We start from the raw sequence: 21740 nt of genomic DNA, 5'->3' as shown, positions 1-21740 counted from the left end.
CCTCTTTACCTGCCACAAGCCACACACACCTGTAATACATCACAGGTAAAGGTGTTCCGTTTACCTGGGCCGGATATTGACACTCTTACCTTCACTCAGGCAGGTGCAGGCGACCTTGTGTGACCTGACCTCATCGGTGGCCTGCTATTTATGACCTACTCCTTTGGGTTGACTTTTAGAAGGTTGCTCAGTCATTTGTCTTCGTTTCCTTCCTTCCCTTACTTCATCTATACTCTTATTTTTTATTTTTCCTTGTCTTTTATCATCCCTCCTCGTTGTCCTATTCTTCGTTGTCTTTATTTAATTATCTTCATTTGTGTTTCCTATTTTCCTTTCGTTGTGTTTAATTTTCTGTTTATCCTTCCTTTTTTTTTTTTTTTTTTTGCTCTACATATACCACTAATTCTTACTTTCCCTTCTCCTATCCTCTATTTTCATTCCTCTATTTTTTTTTTTTCATGTTATCATCGTCTTGTTCTTTATCTTCAATTCTCTAAGCTGACTTTTAAACGTTGATCCTTATCGAAATCTTGTCTTTCCTTCCTATTTTTGCCATTTTCATCCTCTCACTCTTTATTTTCCTTCCTTTTGTCCTATTTTTCGTTATTTTCTATCACTATTACTCTTTTCAAACTCCTTTTAATAATTTGTTTCTAGTTCTTATTCCTCATCTTATTTTTTTTTTTCCTTCTCCTCTTTGTCCTGTGCCTGATCCTCTTTATTCTCTATTATCATTCCTGTTTCTCTCTTTCGTTTCCTTTTATTCCTTTGCGTTCAGTTATTATCTCATATTTTCCTTGTTTCTCCATTTTCCTATCTCTCTTTTATCCAGTACTACCTCTTTGTTTCCTTCCTTTTATTAATCTTCTTACCCTTTGTCTCTTTCTCCTTCTCCTTCTCCTCCTCCTCCTCCTCCTCCTCCTCCTCCTCCTTCTCTTCCCTCGTCTTTCCTTCCCTATTGTCAAAAGAAGTAAATTTAAGAGAAGATATATACCTAAACACAAGAACACAATCTCTCTCTCTCTCTCTCTCTCTCTCTCTCTCTCTCTCTCTCTCTCTCTCTCTCTCTCTCTCTCTCTCTCTCTCTCTCTCTCTCTCTCTCTCTCTCTCTCTCTCTCTCTCTCTTGCCCTGAGTGCCCCTGTCTTACCCACACGAAAGGAGGAAGAGATAAAGGGAAAAATTGGTCATAAACGTAAGGTAAAGTATAACTATATCCGCTTCTTGAGTTACTTCAGGACCTCAACTTGCTTCGCCTACACGGGCCAGCTGAGCATGTATTGGTGGTGGTGGTGGTGGTGGTGGTGGTGGTGGTGGTTTTGTTGTTGAAGTTCCTGTTGTTGCTTTTGTTGTAGTAGTAGTGGTAGTGCTAGTAGCAGTAGTAGTAGTAGTAGCAGTAGTAGTAGTGGTGGTAGTGGTGGTAGTGGTGGTAGTGGTGGTGGTGGTGGTAGTGGTAGTAGTAGTGGTGGTAGTAGTAGTAGTAACAGTAGTAGCAGAAGTAGAAGTAGATATAGCAGAGGTAGAGGTAGTAGAAAAGTAGTAGTAGTAGTAGTAGTAGTAGTAGTAGTAGTAGTAGTAGTAGTAGTAGTAGTAGTAGTAGTAGTAGTAGTAGTGGAAGTAGTATCTATTGTATTCACTGCTGTAGAAAGAAAAAATTAAGATAACAACAACAACAACAACAACAACAACAACAACAACAACAACAATCAATCAATCAATCAATCACACAACACCCTAACGAGACAAACCCACAAAAGAAGACAACACGAAATACGAAAACAAGAAAACAGTAATGGACGGAAATTAACAGATAACACCCACATACCTTAGTAGGAGCACTCGTAACAGTAGCAGTAGTAGTAGCAGTGGTAGTAGTAGTAGTAGGAGGAATAACAGTAGTAGTAGCACGTTCATAACACAGCACTGTATATCACCCTGCTGGTGTTCTCGTGAAGCTTGCGTCCTCGCCGTCCCTGCAATGAAGTCAACCCATAACATCACTCACGCTCACGAAAAATAACCTTCACATTACTCCCGCTTCACTTCAGTCACGCTCTCGCTTTGAAGTCTCGCCTGCCTTAAATCACTTCCCGATTTCACTACCTGTCCCGAGAAAAAAGGAAAAGGGGAAACTGACGAAAAAAAAGGGTGGTCTGCGCAGCGTAAATTATTAATCACTCCTCGTACAGTGATGAAATACTACAAATGGAGTCTTGTGTGTCCTGGTAGCTGAGTAAGGGAGGCGAGAAGCTGATACAGGTGACACTCTACACACCTGCCTCAGAGATCAAAGGTTGGGACAAAAGTGAAATGCATAACGAAGTGCTGATAAAGTCAAAACAACACACCCAAGAGAGAGAGAGAGAGAGAGAGAGAGAGAGAGAGAGAGAGAGAGAGAGAGAGAGAGAGAGAGAGAGAGAGAGAGAGAGAATTATAGATGGAAAAGTTCAAAATATTTCCTCTCATTAACTTTTCTCTTCTAATCAAGAGAGAGAGAGAGAGAGAGAGAGAGAGAGAGAGAGAGAGAGAGAGAGAGAGAGAGAGAGAGAGAGAGAGAGAGAGAGAGAGAGAGAGAGAGAGAGAGAGAGAGAGAGAGAGAGAGAGAGAAAGAAAGAAAGAAAGAAAGAAAGAAAGAAAGAAAGAAAGAGAGAAACAAACAAACAAACAAAGAGAGAGAGAGAGAGAGAACAAACAAAGAGAGAGAGAGAGAGAGAGAGAGAGAGAGAGAGAGAGAGAGAGAGAGAGAGAGAGAGAGAGAGAGAGAGCAAACAGCAACCCTCAACGGAAGCACCTTAATGAAGTAAGAGAAAGGAAAAAATCTTGATAATAGATCGCAAATGTTATCAGGTACTAGGAACAAGTCTGAACAAGTGTGAACAAGTGTGAACAAGTCTGACAGGTGTTTGCTGAAGTCACGGTACCTGCACGTCTTCCATCACTCAATATAACGCATTATTCATTAACTTCAATCCTTTCACTGTGATATGCAAAGTCTACAATTTTCTTCCCCCTGTCACTCCTATTTTCTTTCATATCTCCATTTTTCATAACTCTTCCTTTATTTTTTTTTTCTCGTTATTATTTGTACTTTCTTTTATTCCTTTCTTCCATATACCGATCTCTGTAACTTTTCATTTTCTTCTTTTCATCATTTTCCTGTTATTCAATTTTCTTCCCTCATTTCTTTTTTTTTATCATCTCTTTTCCTTTCTTTCTTCTTTATTCCGATTTCTATAACTTTTGCTTGTCCTCTTTTCATCATTTTCCTCTAACTCGAATTCCTTCCCTCATTTCTTTCTTTATCATTTATTTCCCTTCTTTTGAATCCCTATATCTCTTTCCTTTCTTTCTTCCTTATTCCGATCTTTATGACTTTTGCTTTTCTTCTTTTCATCCTTTTCCTGTTATTCAGTTTTCTTCCCTCACTTTTCTTTATCATATGTTTTCCTTCTTTTGAATCCTTACATGTCAAACTATTGGGTACTTTCACATTCTTACATCTCTTATCCTTCTTTTTCTCTATTCTTCTTATATCTCTCAAAACTTTCTCTTCCTTCCTTCATCTCTGAATCTAATCCTTCTTTCAAAATACTGCACTTCATTTTTCCTTTATTCCTTATGTTTGTTCCTTCATATCCACATTTTAAATCCTTCTGTTCTTTCCTTCACATCTAAATCTAAACTTTAGGTCAGAATCCCACATCACGAGTCCTTTTGTTCCTTCTTTCCTTCACGTTCGCATATCTCTAACCCTTCATTACTTTCCTAGTTCCTATCCTTTTATCTGAAAATATCCTCTTTTCCTCACATTCCTACATCCTTCAGAATCCTGCATCTTACACCCTTCCATTACTTCTCTTCCTTCTATTCCTTCCTCAGATTCCTACACCAGTGAATCGAACCCTTCTTTCTCTTCCCTTCCCTCCAGTCATATCCGTAGCGCCCTTGCGGACAATGTATACGCAATCGCCCATTACCACCCTAATCCTTATGGTATCAATAGCCGCCCCTTTACTGAATAAGCCCCAGCACTCCCTCACGCGCCCCCACGGCAAGGCTTCTCCCGGAGTGGCAGTGAAGGTGAAAATTCCGATCCCGTCTGTAATGGAAATCGGCCCTATTCTGATTATCTGTCTTATTGGCTTCGTATCTTATGAAGGGGTGAGAGGGGCGATGAGAGAGAGAGAGAGAGAGAGAGAGAGAGAGAGAGAGAGTGTGTGTGTGTGTGTGTGTGTGTGTGTGTGTGTGTGTGTGTGTGTGTGTGCATACTGCCTCTGTCTTTAATCGTATAACTGCAGGACACATTTCATTAGTTCTACACAAGTGTGTTTATTACGCTTCCTTCACCCTCTCCCTTCAATATATGAATGACAGAGAGAGAGAGAGAGAGAGAGAGAGAGAGAGAGAGAGAGAGAGAGAGAGAGAGAGAGAGAGAGATTGTGTTCTCCACTTATCTCAATGGAAATTTACTTTTAGTAGTTGTGTTCAATAGAATGTTAATTGGATGGTGGATTTCCTCTCGTTTAATGTTTAAGAGTATAGAATGGAAGAACAACACGATTACTGATGTGAGGAAGATGATAATGTTATGTAACCGCTATTTTACTTTACACACCAACAACAACAACAACAACAACAATAACAACAATAATAGTAATAATAATGATAGAAGTAGTAATATTAGTAGTAGTAGTAACAACAATAACAACAATAATAGTAATAATAATGATAGAAGAAATAGTAGTAGTAGTAGTAGTAGTAGTAGTAGTAGTAGTAGTAGTAGTAGTAGTAGTAGTTGTTGTTGTTGTTGTTGGTGTCTATCATAATACGTCAAAAGTGGCTTAACGGAAGCTTACCCATTGTATCATCAGCAATATAAACCAACACTAGTGGATGTCACTCCTCTTATGAGCAAGTGTTCTAATGCTTAGCTCCACATCAAAGGATCTACACAAAATAACCGTACTTATGCTGTGTGTTCTGTAGAAGCTGTACACCTAATCTGTAGAAGCTGTACACCTAATCTGTAGTTAATGCTGTCTAATGTTAAGAAGAAGAAGAAGAAGAAGAAGAAGAAGAAGAAGAACAAGAAGAAGAACAAGAAGAACAAGAAGAACAAGAAGAAGAAGAAGAAGAAGAAGAAGAAGAAGAAGAAGAAGAAGAAGAAGAAGAAGAAGAAGAAGAAGAAGAAGAAGAAGAAGAAGAAGAAGAAGAAGAAGAAGAAGAAGAAGAAGAAGAAGAAGAAGAAGAAGAAGAAGAAGAAGAAGAAGAAGAAGAAGAAGAAGAAGAAGAAGAAGAAGAAGAAGAAGAAGAAGAAGAAGAAGAAGAAGAAGAAGAAGAAGAAGAAGAAGAAGAAGAAGAAGAAGAAGAAGAAGAAGAAGAAGAAGAAGAAGAAGAAGAAGAAAAAGAAGAACAAGAAGAACAAGAACAAGAAGAAGAAGAAGAAGAAGAAGAAGAAGAAGATCAACAATAATAACAACAATAAAGCGACAATAATTATGATGCACTAGATCTCTCTCTCTCTCTCTCTCTCTCTCTCTCTCTCTCTCTCTCTCTCTCTCTCTCTCTCTCTCATAATGACATATCCTGAAGACGTAGGTCATTTCTTCATCTTCTGTGAATTTTCATGTCATCTTACAGACATACTATCTAATATATTGTGTTTCCAAAGCAAAGTTTGTATTGTCTTCCACTAGACTAAGGTTTTGTTCACCGTATTTTGTCTAGTGCTAAGATTTGCGTTAATTAGATCATGAAGATTGCTTGAGTTATTTGCATGCTTTATTAAAATCGATACATTGACTAGTTTGATGTATCTAAATTTCGTGCACCTTTCGTCAGCATTTTTTTTTCTTCTTCTCTTTCAGTCTACGTAGTTCTCCCTCCTCTATTCTTCGTTTCCTCACATTCCTTTGTTTAGCCATTAAATTATCTCTTACTAATCTCCGTTATTGCTTTGTCTCACTTTTCTTTTTTCTCTCTTTTTTTGTCATCCAGTGGCTTCTCATTCTCCATTCTTATCACTCTTTCTCTTTTCCATTTCCTCTTAGCCCTTTGTGTTCTCTGACTTCCTATCACGTTTATAAGGAATATTCTGAAATCTAACATTTGAAACAGCTATTTGCTAAAGCACTGCCACTACAGACTAGCTACGGAGGTGATATTGACTAAGCTACCTAAATAACAAATTAATTAAACGAATAAGAAAATAAATAAATAAATAAATCATGAGTTACTTCAACAAAACATGTAATAAACAAGCAGAACGTCAGACGCGCCACTGCCTGCTTGAATACTTTAGATGCAAGCAGGAATAAATCTCTAGGATGTGTGAAGTGCAGTCGTATATCATGAAAAGCTATTGCTGTCATTACTCTGAATCGATCCTCAAACTTATAGAAACCTCTTAACGTATTCCTGCACCGCTACTCTTAACGGAAAGATAAAATAATATAAAATAAATCATGAAAACAAATTAATGAAAAAAAGGAAGAGTATGAAAAACCAATTTGATTGTCTCATGACTTACAGAACGAAACGATTGGATAAATGCAGCTGTCAATCATTTTTTCTTTCTTTATTTATTTATTTATTTGTCTATTTACTTATTTATTTATTCAGTTTTATTTTCTTATTATCTTTTTTTTTTTTTTTTTTTTTTTTTTAGAGATTCCCAGTTTTAGTTACCTACCACCACTTTCATCTTTGTTTCATCTTCACTCTCTAATCTCTTCAGTTCACTTCCATTTATATCTTATCAGTTATCATTACATGTGCATTAAGCCGGAGAACGTGAAAACAAAGAGAACCTAAGCTACAAACACGCTAAAACAATGCACAGACCTACCTCCCAAACTCTCTCTCTCTCTCTCTCTCTCTCTCTCTCTCTCTCTCTCTTCGTCATTCAAGGTTTTCATATCTAAATTAATTTGATTACTTTTTACTTTCCTATACAAAAATTCGTGTAATTTTTTTATATTTACATAATGCAATCAGTTATTTCCAGGTTGTCAATTTAGAGAGAGAGAGAGAGAGAGAGAGAGAGAGAGAGAGAGAGAGAGAGAGAGAGAGAGAGAACACATCGTACAAAAAAAAGAATGACACAAGACATATCAATCAGGAAGAGAGGGGACAAAAATTAGTGAAGGGACAAAAAAGAATACCCACAAATAGAAAATGAAAAATAAATACACAAACAGCGATGAGATATGTTGAGAACCCCAACCTTATGAAATACTGATGTAGAATAGAACAACAAAACATAAGAGTGAATTGTGACACACGAACCTTCTGAGATGTCGCTGGTGGAGAGGTGAGAAGTGAGCGCCGAGTCTGACACAGGGCGGCTGTGAGTGGTGAGTAAGATTCGTTATTGTTTCTGAACCCAAAGCTCCGAAACAAGGTTCATGAATTGTGCTGATGATTATTGATGATTTAGTTAAGGTTTCAAGTATCTAATGTGGCTAGTTTTTAATACTCTGATCTGCATGTACGTCAGCTTTATGTCGTCTGTTGAAATCCTCTTTTTACAAGCGAATAATCGTGTGTGTGTAATTCACTGTTTGTTTGATCTGCTGCAGTCTCTGACGAGACAGCCAGACGTTACCCTACGGAACGAGCTCACAGCTCATTGTTTCCGATCTTCGGATAGGCCTGAGACCAGGCACACACCACACACCGGGACAACAAGGTCACAACTCCTCGATTTACATCCCGTACCTACTCACTGCTAGGTGAACAGAGGCTACACGTGAAAGGAGACACACCCAAATATCTCCACCCGGCCGGGGAATCGAACCCCGGTCATCTGGCTTGTGAAGCCAGCGCTCTAACCACTGAGCTACCGGGCCGTGTGTGTGTGTGTGTGTGTGGGCTAATTGTTTTTGCGTAAATATCGAATTACACATTCACAGACTCAATGTGTTAAATTTCATTTAATTTCTCTTATATATCAAACGAAAGTGAAACGTTGTAATAATTGAACAAGGAAATCTGGCATATCCCTGCTCCTCTACAACTAGGAGCTTGTTATATATATATATATATATATATAGAGAGAGAGAGAGAGAGAGAGAGAGAGAGAGAGAGAGAGAGAGAGAGAGAGAGAGAGAGAGAGAGAGAATATGGCTACATTATGAAGGATATAGCTCTCCTTTTATCTATTGAGAGGTTAAATTAATCAACTGTTCCTATTTACATAATCTTATTCAAGACTTCACTAAGCAGTCCCACTAAGTATTTGAACAGCTTAAATCCTGTAAAATTTGCCTTTCTCACTAAACTGTCCTCTGTTCAACACCATGAGGATAATGCAAAGTTTCAATGAATTTTCATTTTATCAAAAATAAGTACATCCTCTGAACACACACACACACACACACACACACACACACACACACACACACACACACACACACACACACATTCAGCTTTCAAAACCAACAAACTACAGGAAATATGTATGATGTGTCTCATTTCCACTTAGCCACATAAACCTACATAAGCAAGTAGGTACACACACACACACACACACACACACACACACACACACACACACACACACACACACACACACACACACACACACACACACACACACACACACACACACACACACACACACACACACACACACAGAAGGAATGTCATAAAATTATAAAGCATAACTGAGCTACTGGCAAACTTTCAGCACAGCAGTAACAACAAACACTGGCCAATCAATGACATCAATAAGTCACACAGCCATCAGAAGCAGCACTGAAGCTCCAACTCAACATACCACATTAATCACAAAAACTAACGGCACTTCCTGATGCACATATTCAACTTCTGAGAGTGGCTGATTGGTGGCAGTAGATGAAAATGTGCTGGCTCCGTCTGCCGTCATTTATAAACTTCCTTATTAGGTTCTATAGTAAAAGTTAATAATATTAGATTGCAAATCTAAAGATGTGTAAGACACTAGAACTTAGGATTTAAAAGAGAATTCTTTTTTTTTAGGCTTTGAAGGCCTTTAGTTTACAGAAAAGTGGGAGACAAGGAAGAAGAACCTGTTCGTGGCGTGGAAATCAACTCTTAAAAAATGTCTTGGTGATATCAAAAAAGCTCTGGAAACCCTGAAGGAATGTGATCCAAATCCTGCCAGGAGTAGCAAAATGGCTCATGACGTAGAGAAAAGTGTCAAGATTTATCAAGAAATCTATGATGAAAAACAAGAAAAACCAAACAGTCCTCCATCTACTCGTTCTTCAAGCCAGTCAGACATGCCGTCTCTCTCACACCTGCCGACCCTGCTACAGCTTCCACATCTCCTTCTGACAGTCCAGATGACGACGTCTTATCCTCATCTGCCCACTCAGCGGAAGATGAGTAAAGGCTGAAATTCCTACTGTTCCTTAGCCTCGGGAGGGACATCATCTGATAGAATGCATGGCGAGTGAAAGGTAAATAAAAACATTTTGTTTATTTCTTTTGTGCAGTACTTTATATTTTTTTATATGACCATATTCATGTATTTTTATTTCTGTAGGGGTGACTTTTGACGTGCTGGAACACATTCCCTATAATTACATGTTATAATGGGTTCAGTATACGGTAAGATTTTCAGGAACGCATATGTACCATAAAATGAGGACTTACTGTATATCAATTGACATTCTATTTCTACCTATTATCCTCATCCACAACATTATCTAGTCTTCTTTTCATCTTTGAAAATAATCCTAATAAGAAAACAGTGTCAAAATATACATCTGATTAAAGCAAAGGAGTTCTCACAAAGAAGTCCTCCATACTTTACACTAAAAATTCAACATACCTGTAGTAAGGCGTGGAGTGGCAAGGCATCAGGAACAGGACATTGGCCTGTAGATTGCCCTCCATCTCCTTCCGTAGAGTCTGCATGGTGTCCAGAGGCCCTCGCTGGTGGATCACACCCAAATACACCAAGGCGACCAGGTTTGGGATGAGGAGTGCCAAGAAGATCACTTGTCTCCTGAAGATACAAGAAAAATTTGTCATTTACTGTCAAAAAAGTCCTGCTTTCCAGTGACTTAGTTTTGAGAGTGCCTTGTAAAGTAGAACATTTAGTACAAACCCAAGTGCACAATATATGAAGTAATATGGTAAAAGTATTGAGACTGTAGCCTATATGAAGAGAAGACACAGCTTTAACTTCTCTAAGATTACACCATAGTTACCTAGAATGAAAAATTGGTGATGGAAAATTACCTGCTTTGTAAAACAAAAAATTAGCACAACTGGGAGGGATGTCCACCAGGAACGTCCCTGTACTTTGGGGATTAGCACTGTCTCTTACCTGAATCCCATTGGACGGTCAGATCTCTTGGCACACGCAGCAAGGTGAAAGGCAATATGGTCCCCTGCTATACAGAGACACAGTGGCAGTACTGGCAGCAGGAACCGGAACTCCTTGTGACCGAGGCAGCTGTAAGTGTGCATGACATCATGAGGTGATACATAAAGAAATTAAGAAAACAAGAACTGTAGAGGACAGCTTATAACCCAAACAGTGATTTTTATCTATAGCAGCAAGATTCCCCCTCAAATTTTGGTGAACCCTGCATACATGTTAGCAGTGAAGTTATGAATAAAACAATTACATCTTTGGCACTGATTAAAAAAAAATATATAACAAAATTATTAAAAAAATCCTTCAATATGTACAGTATAAAAAATCTGAATTTTGGTAAATTGTGGTTTACAAATTAATGACTACCTCATTCACAAACAAACAATTCAGCTGCACAATACAAAGACATATTTCTATGGTAATGTAAGACACACACACACACACACACCTGTACACGAGGAGTGACCAGAGGATGACAGGCAGCAGATCCCTGTGTCTGGCTGTCTGGTACACCACTGCCAGGATCAAAGGCAGCAGGTGTGTGGTGAGTGTCACTGGCAGACCCTGACTTAAGTACCAGTGCCAAGGAAGGGTGCCATAGTGTGAGGAAAGGCCTGTCACTACATTAAAGTGAACAAATCTCCATGGCACTACAGCCAGCTCACCATAGTACCAGCTGTCTACACACACTGTCAGAGCCACAAATGCTCCTCTGAAAAATAAACACTTAAGTATTTTATCAAAGAAAAAGAATCTCAATATATAGGTAAAGCTCTTGCATTTAGTCAGATCACATGAAAATGAGCCACTTGGCAGGATTAAGTATTGTCAACTCAAAATAAAATCAAATATAAAGTTAATGGCAACGCCTAAAGAAACGCTCCTATAGGTAGCATACGTGATTGCCATGTAGTGAAGCAGCAGCTGGCCCCTACAGGAGGAGTGCCACAGATGCCGCACTGCCAGGGGGAGGAAAGGCACAGCAGCGGTGGGTCTAACAACACATGCCAATCCTACAGGCCACAGGTACCCAGCACTATCACTCTCTGTCCAGGAGAAAGTCAAGAATAAGAAAATAAGCAATAATACAAGACAAAATGAGGTAGGTATGTATGAACATAAATACTCAATTCAAAGAATAATAAGAATGAGATAAAGGTAATTTACCAAACCTTTAGAAAGTTCTATTGATTCCAAATTCAAATTCAGACTTTTCAATGTATGAAAGCAAGATTCAACTAGGCATTTCACAAAACATCAATCCTATACTCATTTCCAAGTTTTGACACTAACTAGAGAGAAGAGCAAAAACATCTTTGAGGTCTCCCTTTGAAATCAAAATGTTAAGTCTTATTCATTCAAAACTTAGAACCTCTACACTAAGATAGATTGATATAGAGGTGTGTGTGTTTGTGTGTGTATTTACCTAGTTGCTGGATTCACAGGTGTAGGACAATGCAAATTCTGGGTGTCAGAAAAGAACACAAGCCAGTTTGGGTGCATGCCGGGGTGGGTGTAACACAGGGTGTCAATGTATATAGAATACAATGATGCACAGTATGCAACAGGAGGATAACTCTCAAATCTGGAGGTCTTGAGTTATAGGAAGGCACTTGTTGTTAAAGGGTGTAATTATCATGTGGAAGGGTCAGGCAGAGGAAATCCAACCATCCTAATAGTTAAACTAAGGCCTAAAAGTGACCTGATTTGGGCCATAGTGAGGATCAGACTTACTTTCTCTCCTGTACGCAAGAGAGGGACAAGCCCTCGCATGCTGGGATGTGTGTAGCCCAATAAAATTTTTTTTTTTTTTATGCAGTATAGGAAACTGGCCAAAACAGAGTAAAAAAAAAAACCCACTGTGCCACGCCCCAATGCTTGGCCAATCACAGCCCTGTGTGATGTGTTATTGTTGTCATTCTCCCACCAAGTGTGACACATCACCACACTAGCCTCTGCCTTCACCACACACGCTACTCTCCTGATCCTCAGCACTTTTTCATTGTTCATCCAGTGATGAATGTGTTGACTCCCCTGCCCTGTGGTGCCTCAACCTGATGCTGATGTGGATATCAGACGTGCTGAGCCCCAGCAAAAGAGGAAAGAAGACTACTAAGTAGTGCCTGTCATCAAAAGTCACAGTATATTCCATCACCTCTGTGACCACCAACACAGTTCATGGGTGGAAGGATGGGGAATAAATCCCCAGTCAACCCTTATTACTAGGTTCAATGGGGATTCATTGGTTTGGTAAGTCTGCTGAGGCCATTGTCAGAAACATAAAGGCATTGTTCTTTATAATGAACTTAAATGTCTTAAGCCAATATAAAGGAAGAAAATTAACCTTAACACATAATTTTTCAACAAAATACTTCTTATACCACACAATCTTTATAAAAATGCAGAGTAAGGGTGAATAAAATCAGTCGCCATAACAAAAAATGAAAAAAAAATATTATTAAAAACCACATAGCATGACAAAACTACCATAGACCTCTCATTTGATGCATAATAGTGTGTGCTGCATTTTGACCGTTTTCAAAGTAATAATCAGTGATAAACTTTAAACACAATTACCTCAAAAGTAGGGTCGTGTGGGTTGTCCCCCTCTCATATACTGCATATCATGTATATACCAGTATTACAAACACATATACAGTGGAACATTGGTTATGGAATGCCTCCCTTTTTCAAACAAACTGCATTTCAAATAAAACTGCCTATGTATACGGCACTGGCACATTCTTACACATTTAGCAGACATGAAATACTTTTCCTCTGACCTTTCTCTTTCTGCCACGGGTACCAGCTGAAGGCCACTGCAAGAAGCACCATCTCCACACAGGAGGTGAGAGTACGAGGAGCACAGTATCCCAAGAACCAGGCAGTGGAGAGGCACACCGCTGTCCATCCAGCTGACGAACTACCATACAGAACCTTGCAAAGCTTCCAGGAATGGTAATCTCCTACAGCAAATGCTATGGCATGAAGTAACCTTGGAATGTGGATCTGGAAGAAGGGACATCTGAAAATAATAAAAAGAATAACTGGTGCATGCTATGAAAGTCATGACTGGGTATGTTTTTCAGATTAAATTAGATTGCTTTCTGCTTAAACTATGATGCCTTATCAAAGAAAATAATGTTATTTCATGCAAACCTTTAATCATTCTCTTTATTCAGTATTATACTGAAGAAGAAAACATTAATTTCCATGACAAACACTGTCTTTTCTTTTTTTAAACTTCAAATGTTAAAAAAAAACTGAACTTGTTCCTTATAACAAAGTAGATGTGAAAATAAAGGATAACACACTGCCAGCCTGAACAAATACACTCCTCTTCACCACTCCTGGCATATCATGTTGGCCCCAGCTTCAGTTCCATGTAGTGGCAATTAAAATTAAAATTTCAAGCTTATCCACAAATAGCACAAAAGTTAAAAATAATTAGACTTAGACCCAGTCATGATCAACATATTGGCAGAATAACTAAGCAATACAAAAATTAACCCAGTCATTCATAAATACCTGTGAGTACAAAGGTGTTAAGCTTCACCTACACAGATTATTATGTTCAGCTAATTCTTTCCCCACTCAATGGCTTACTTACCAGAAGCACTGGAGTGTCAGCACCAATGAAAGACAGCATCTTGAAAAGTGCAGCAAATGAAGCAGGATAGAGAACACTTCGGATGCCCTCCCTCCACTCCCACGTCTTGTACCCGTACCTGCCCCACACAAAACCATCATGTGTGGACAAAATATGGGAAAAATGGTTAGGCAGAGTTATGTTAGTGGGCTAGAGGGAGAGTGTTTGGGAGGGTGCAACATCCCAACTTAAGTTAATTCATGTGCAGTTAGGTTAGTGAGCTAAGGGAGTGTCTTGAGTAGAGGATGAAGACAGTGTTTAGAGGTTATGGCTTTGGCATTATTGTGAAAAGTTAGTGGTAAAGTTCCTAACATCAAATATTTGACAGACTGGATGAGTAGGGAGAAGAGAAAACATAAAAAAAAGAAAAAAAAGTGAATAGTAGAAACTAAAAAAAGGATGGTAATGAAGAGATCATAGAATCAAAGTCACAGGATGACAGAAACATAGAAGTAGGCCCAGAGTTCTAGAAATACTGATGAATGATTGGCAACACTTGTTAACTCTTCTATTAGAAAGGTGAACAGAATAGTGATACAAGAATTAATAAATTCTTGTGAAGTGAGGCTGCGGGAAGAGGGAGGCATAGGGTTAGCAAGATCAAAAGAGCAGTTCGCATTAAAATAATAGTGAAATAGCATAGAAGCATAGAAGAAGACAGTATAGCTGTATGGTGTTAATTATTCATCTTTATCAAAAGTATACTTTCATCATAGAACAAAAATACAAAAAGCATGGTTGATCCTCCTTAGATAAGTTAGCAGTGACTTAAAAGTGACACCAGACTCTGTGCTCCCTCACCTGAAGGCCAAGGCATGTGCAACCTCAGTGGCCTGCCAGTACTCATCTGGCACAAACCAGGTTTGTACGAGGGGCACACAGGCCACCCTCACCACAAGGAACACCAGCAGCGGCCACTCACATATCATCGTAAATATAATAGAGGGAGCACGAATCCCACCTCCAGAAATGCCTTGATCTTGATGCTACAGGTGGCTCAGGATTACTCCTCAACCAGGTCTTCGGGCTGGCATTTCCTGTAGGCAAAAAACAGACAAATAAACATGCAGAAAAAGTTAATAGTATCCTCTACATTAATTGTCCCTACATCTAGCATGTTATATTCTCTCCAGAAACTTTCACAGCCTTAATTATCCATTCATTCATCTCTCTACACAGTCTCAGCAGCACCACCATCCATTCTCTTCCTGTCTTCTCAGGATACTCAGCATGAGGAGCTCTTGCCATTGAAACACATCACAAAATTAGAAGTGAGTTTGTAGTGAATTGGACAACTACCTTAACAGGAGGGATTTGTCCTTCTGGCCCCACATAATGTAAACTAACCAACCTAACATTTTGTAACTTCCTAACTGGGTGGTTTTACACCTACTGAAAGACCCTTAAGTTAAATTTATTTCAATTTGAATTAAAAGAAAATAAATAAAATAAATAACAAAAACTACAATAAATAAGCAATCTTCACCATACACTAAAACCTATTATTTTATCATTATTTTCAACTTTTCCTTACATTTGGATTTATACAACAATACCTTCATTAATTATGTGTCCTTTCCCAGCCACCAAGCCAATGTTTCCACTTTCAAGGAAATTTGCGTTACAAAAGGAAATTTTTAACAAAATGTAAAAACCTAAGAAATCTAAGGAAATATCAATGTATGTATGTACATACTATTTACACTCTTACACATATTGAACCTTACATAGTAATAACACACTCAGAGGGCCCACACATACACCCAAAACATCTAAAACACTTAAAACTAGCCAAAACACACTCAAAACACCATGCAACACCTCAAAATACCAAGAAATACATTTAGAACTCCCTAGAAGCACACAATGTACACAATGTACCACCCACATACCACAAAACACACCCTACACACTCCCAAACCACTTAAAACATCAAAACAAACTTAAAACACCATGCAACACCTAAAAATACCAATAAACACACCCAAAACTTACTAAAAACACCCAGTATACACCAAATTCACACCCACACATACCCAAATCACTTAACGTGCTCATTATGATCCAAGCTCAAAACACCATACAACACCTCAAATTGCCTCCCCCACACACACACATACACAAACACCCAATATACACCAAAACCTCCCCCTTCCCCCCACACACACACAGAAGACCTCTCAGACACACCCAAATAACTTACCACACTGAAAACTAACCCAAAACACTATAAAACCCCACAAAATGCCCCAAACACACTTGAAACAGACTCAAATACTCAAACATATACCTCCACAATCAAGATACACAAAATATACATGAAAACATCTAACACACACAAAATACACTTATAACACCAAAAATAACCTGTAACACTATCATACACACCCCAAAAACACTAAAATGCATTGTAAAGAACAGCAAGATTATAAGGGAGACTTACTAAATATTGTCGCTTGGCTCCTCTTCTTCTGTTTCCCTTTCTGCTTTCTTTTTCGTCCTCCTCCTTTGTTTCTCCTTTCTACTGCTTCCATCTACACGCCTGGAAACACATCAAAACACTTAGAAAATGCTAGCAAGAAAGAAGAAGAAACCCAGTGTTGCAACGCCCCAACCAAGAAGACCAAGAAAAAATAACTAGGAATTCGTTACTTAATAATCAAGAAGCAGATAAGAGTGAAGAAACATTATATCAGTTTTAGAAAATAGAATGTTGAAAAATAAAAAATGCAGAAACATGAATATGACAACCAGATCACAACAAAACCACAAGCAACACATCAGGAAGTGCCAATACCAAGGCAAAACTACCGCACCTAATTGAACTGAACTGAGTGTGTCCGGATGTGTATGTTCAGGGGAAATTGGTATTACTAGGTTGGGTGCAAAAGTTAGCCAGAATATTCTCAGGCTTTCATTGCTTTCTCTGGTACATTCCTGAACTTAGCAAAGTGCCTGCATCTGTATTTCTTTTAGACTTTTAGCAAAGTAAGCCAGTCACATTTGGAAAATATATTTATATTTTGAGTAAAACACTTTATTTTCCCTGGTTTTACTAGTAGTGTTGTTCCATCCTGCATAACACATCTCATCTGGACACACAAAAACACAACATTCTCATTATATATAAGCTAAATCATACACAAACACATATTACATATATGTATTGGCATAAATTACCCATGTTAATACTTATAATATCATGAGCAAATTTACAATTACTTACACTGAAAAAATTGGTATTACTAGGTTGGGTGCAAAAGTTAGCCAGAATATTCTCAGGCTTTCATTGCTTTCTCTGGTACATTCCTGAACTCCCTGCCTGCATCTGTATTTCTTTTAGACTTTTAGCAAAGTAAGCCAGTCACATTTGGAAAATATAATAATAATAATAATAATTAATAATAATAATAATAGGCTTCAGAATCAGCTACTATCTCTCTCTCTCTCTCTCTCTCTCTCTCTTGTACAACCAGTTCATTTATATATTTTGAGTAAAACACTTTATTTTCCCTGGTTTTACTAGTAGTGTTGTTCCATCCTGCATAACACATCTCATCTGGACACACAAAAACACAACATTCTCATTATATATAAGCTAAATCATACACAAACACATATTACATATATGTATTGGCATAAATTACCCATGTTAATACTTATAATATCATGAGCAAATTTACAATTACTTACACTGAAAAAATATTACGAGCAAACACACTTTCTATACATATATGTGTATAACTCAATGTTTAAGAGACATCAAGTAAAGTGGACATTAGGGTTGGCTTGAGTGAGGATGTTATTACAGCAACCAGCTTGAATACTTTGAAGAAGTTGGATAGATAGATATATCAAGACAATACACTTATATGTACTCATTGAGCCTTCACTTCAAACTTAATCCACATGATAGTGAAGAAGCAAACTACTAATGATTGTAGGTATCAAAGATTATATAGCGTGTGTGTCTTGAAATAAAGGTCAGAAAATTGCGAATAATGTTTTACAATGATGACAATAACTGCATTCTCACCTGGTAGGCTTCCCGGTCCCAAACAACCACTGGCAGAGGTCATTATAAAGGGTGGAAAGCCATATACTGCGCCAGCTTACCATATAGTCACATAGTGGACAGACACCGCACATTCCCGGAACTATTGCAGTGTTATTGATCATTTGCGGCGAGTAATGTACTTAATGGAAATTTTGTAAATAGTAAGAACAACCTAAGGGTGGCCAAAATCATCTAGAGTTTATTGTGCGAAACTGTAGTAGAACCAGAACATACCTCAAATAATAGGTGGATGGTCCTCATAGGCAGCGTCAAACAGTCGTGTTAATAGTATTGATATAGAAGTTCTCAAAGATCACCCCTTTTTTCTACCATTATTTCTTACTCATCTACAATCTTAGCTTAAACAATGATACCTTATTCATCTACGTGTCCTCTCCGCGCCGGCCATGAAGCTTGTGTCCTAAAAACAGGAATATAAATGAGAAGGTCAGCAGAAGAGAGGCCGCTGAGCTTCGGGTTTGTTTGGGTCCTACGGAGGGCTCGCGATCAGCTGTTGTCAGTAAACTTGGCGGTAGATTCAAAACAGTCTTGATCTTAATCGTTGGATTGATAAATAAATGATAAGTGAATATAATGTACAGGAATTTATGGATGTAAATTACCAATATAGTACTTACACTACTAAGGAACAAATTGATTATAAGTAATCCTTTGTTGAATGTCCTGTAACTCTAAAGTGTTTCATATCTATATTAGAAACAAGGAAGTGGGCAGAGTGGGGACAGGACCACTCTTATCTCTAGAGGGACACATTATCTCTAATCCATTGGAGGTGTCCAATATATTTGCTACTACCTTCTCTTCTGTCTGTTCACAGGAAATCCCAGCCAACCAGTACCCTCACAGTGTTTTGATGGCGAAGTATGCAATACAATAAATTTAATTGACCAGCAGCCTGTGATGAATGCGGTTGCTAGAATTAATGGTAACTCTGCTCAGGGACCTGATGAGATGCATCCTTATCTTTTAAAGGCATGTATTGAACATACATGATACCCATTAATGTTTTTATTCTATAAAGCATATGTAACAGGTAAATGCCAATGGGCACCCTGCTTTTTCTAACATAAATGTGATATAATATAATATAATATAGATTTCATCAACAGTAATATCAGATCTTTTATTAAGATCTTCGTTGATGACCTCAAATTATAAATTATGTTCCCTGAGAGACTAATTTTTCCGAGGATATATTTCATGACAGAGTTGTGTCAGAGTGATATAAACATTCTTTTTCAGACTTCTGCTTCTTGGGGTTTAGCTTTTAATGCATGGAAATTTGTGGCATTAAGATTTGTGAGAGGCACTCCCCATGGCGCAAAGGCAGATACAGTATATTTATCATAATGAACCCATTCCATTTCAGGTTTCAGCATTTGATCTAAGTGTAATTGTTGATACTAAACTCAAATTCCATCAGCATATATCTAATGTGACACACAAAGTAGGCGGGGCAATACACAATATCCTTAGATCAACATTGAAGTGGGATGCATCATTCATGCTTCCCTTTTGTTGCACATTTTCGCCCTCTCCTTGAATATGCAGCATCACTTTGGAATTTGGAATATATCAGTGACCTTAAACAGCTTGAATCGGTACAAAGAAGGTGGACCAGAGAGATTAATGGAATGGAAGGTTTAAATGATCAACGTTTGAAGGTTCTCAACTTGTTCTCAGTAAAGGAGAGGCTGCTCAAGCAAGAAATTTTTCATGGTATGTCTCTTATTCCCCGTGAAGAACTTTTTCCTTGCTTATTTATGGACAGAATAAGGGGCCATAACTTCAAGATATACCATACTAAGTCACAGACTGAGGTCAGAGAGAGTTTTCTCCATGAGATATGTAAGTTTGTAGAATAATCTTCCTTCAGACCTTGTTTCTTGTGATAATATCAATACTTTTAAACATCTACTGAAGCTCATTTTGGAGACACATTGTTTGATTAGGTTGATTAAGCTTGCCAGTCACCATGAAATATGCATTGCTACTTGATTATGCACTTTACAGTTATTTATTTCATCTGGTAAATTCATCCTGGAAAATTTTCAACTAAAAGCTGGCCCATCGGCAGAGTGTAGCTTCCTGCTTCCTTTCGTTATCCGATTAAGAGCGGGAGGCCCACCAAGTAAGAACAACCTACTCGATGAGGCAGTTCTATTACCGTTAGCCAAAGCGACATGTCGACTCAAGGGATTTTAACAGGTAAATACAAAGCCAGAAGTCGAGACGTGTAAATTAAATAACATCTCTTTTCCCAACCCTACTCCATGTCCACCTCCCAATGCCCACTCACTGGATCCTTGTTTCTTCGTTACTCATACCACCCTGCCTACCTCATCAAACACCTCTCGCCGCTGGCCGGGATATATTCGGGAAGGACGACACCTAAACGCTTCAGATAAAATGGTCTGACTATAATTTTTTTTTTCCCAATAAAAGGTCAATAGTTAGATATGACAATTTCCCCAGGTCGCCTTAACTCTCTCTCTCTCTCTCTCTCTCTTAGGTACATCAAACTACAATGGACTGAAATTATAGTTAGGAAAAAGGTAATGGTTAGTAAGGAAAGTAAACAATTTTAGTATATATATTTTTTCTTCTTCTAGTCTACATATGTTCGTGTGAGAAAATATAAAAGACAATACCTGGAAATATGAGTCTGCGAGGAACTCTACTGATTGGCTGCTACGTGACTAATGCTGCGACCCACTGGGAAAAGGGGTGGGGCAGGGGAAGACGGTAAGAATTCAATCAAATGCGAAAAGGAAAGGAAAACAAGAACTTCGTTGAAATAGTGTCAATACATCAGAAAAAGGAACGATAACCACGTGATGTGTACTAGAAAAAAAAGGTTATATTTCTTGTTAAAACAAAAAACAACTAAATGCACTAAAAAGTATGGATAAACTTGAATTTTTAAACTAATTGAATATTCTTGTAGAGAGTTATTACTTTTTGTACTTTTGAGTGATGGGGAAACGTAAAATAAACCCACTTATACTTAGAATGAAAAGTAGCAACGGTAAATAAGCAAAGGAAGGTAGAAGGAAAACAAAAATCATTTCAGTGACCTCAGCGACTTCAGCATTACTCAGCAGTCAGCTTCACGAGACAGTTATCTACAAACTAACACACAAGGCTCGCCAGGCTGATGACACACACACACACACACACACACACACACACACCTTTATGGTAATCCTGGCCATGGCTGTCACTGTCACTATTGAAACTTGACTGTGGCACATGTGAGAAGAACACACACACACACACACACACACACACACACACACACACACACACACACACACAGAAAGCGAGTTTTGTCAGTCCCTATAGCAACATCAAGAACATCAATTAATTACAACACTCACTTCTCGGGTCACCACCATCATCATCATCATCATCATCATCACTATCATCATTATCACCATTTTCACTGTCACCATTTTTTTTATTTCTTCAAAGTAATCCACAACCATTATCGCCACTCCTCACCAACTACTATCAAACCTACTACTAAACCAACTACTACTACTACTACTACTACATCATCATTTTCATATACAAAGGAAGCAGCTCATTAGAATCGTAGGAGCGCGAGGACACACACACACACACACACACACACACACAC

General features: G+C 38.2%; 2 protein-coding genes across 4 annotated transcripts in view; both read right to left on the bottom strand.

The window, feature by feature from the left end:
* Positions 1 to 1862: 1862 nt before the first annotated feature.
* LOC123510441 (GPI mannosyltransferase 3-like) lies at positions 1863 to 18581 on the bottom strand. Of its 2 annotated transcripts, none has more exons than XM_045265630.1 (10): positions 18451 to 18581; positions 16463 to 16561; positions 14821 to 15056; positions 13981 to 14098; positions 13154 to 13379; positions 11269 to 11416; positions 10819 to 11082; positions 10317 to 10445; positions 9816 to 9992; positions 1863 to 1971 (listed from the first exon to the last, which is right to left on the bottom strand). In XM_045265630.1, exons 3-10 carry the CDS (start codon positions 14946 to 14948, stop codon positions 1929 to 1931), a joined length of 1233 nt encoding a protein of 410 aa, XP_045121565.1. In that variant the 5' UTR covers positions 14949 to 15056; positions 16463 to 16561; positions 18451 to 18581; the 3' UTR covers positions 1863 to 1928. The 2 variants fall into 2 exon arrangements, with proteins under 2 accessions (XP_045121565.1, XP_045121566.1); XM_045265631.1 differs by lacking the exon at positions 1863 to 1971 and adding an exon at positions 9029 to 9415 and having other exon boundaries at positions 18451 to 18565.
* A 2095-nt stretch (positions 18582 to 20676) lies between these two features.
* LOC123510442 overlaps positions 20677 to 21740 on the bottom strand; it is a 31786-nt gene continuing 30722 nt past the window's right edge. The window contains exons 7-8 of one of the 2 annotated variants that reach the window (XR_006676504.1): positions 21711 to 21740; positions 20677 to 21291 (exon numbers count right to left, since the gene is read on the bottom strand). The exon at positions 21711 to 21740 is cut by the window's right edge and continues 3168 nt beyond it. The gene's annotated coding sequence lies outside the window, so the exon portion shown is untranslated. The other variant, XM_045265632.1, reaches the window with a different exon arrangement.

Source organism: Portunus trituberculatus, chromosome 29 (genome assembly GCF_017591435.1).
Source record: "Portunus trituberculatus isolate SZX2019 chromosome 29, ASM1759143v1, whole genome shotgun sequence".
NCBI lineage: Eukaryota > Metazoa > Arthropoda > Malacostraca > Decapoda > Portunidae > Portunus > Portunus trituberculatus.
Note: the sequence above shows the minus strand (reverse complement) of the source record. Positions and strands in the feature narration are given on the sequence as shown.

Coding starts and splice junctions, on each gene's coding strand:
- LOC123510441 (XM_045265630.1), bottom strand. CDS start 14,948: ATGATATGTGAGTGGCCGCTGCTGGTGTTCCTTGTGGTGAGGGTGGCC. Junction 14,099..14,820: donor GCACATGCCTTGGCCTTCAG/GTGAGGGAGCAC, acceptor TGTGTGGGGCAG/GTACGGGTACAAGACGTGGG. Junction 1,972..9,815: donor CACTCCACGCCTTACTACAG/GTATGTTGAATT, acceptor ACTTCATTGCAG/GGACGGCGAGGACGCAAGCT.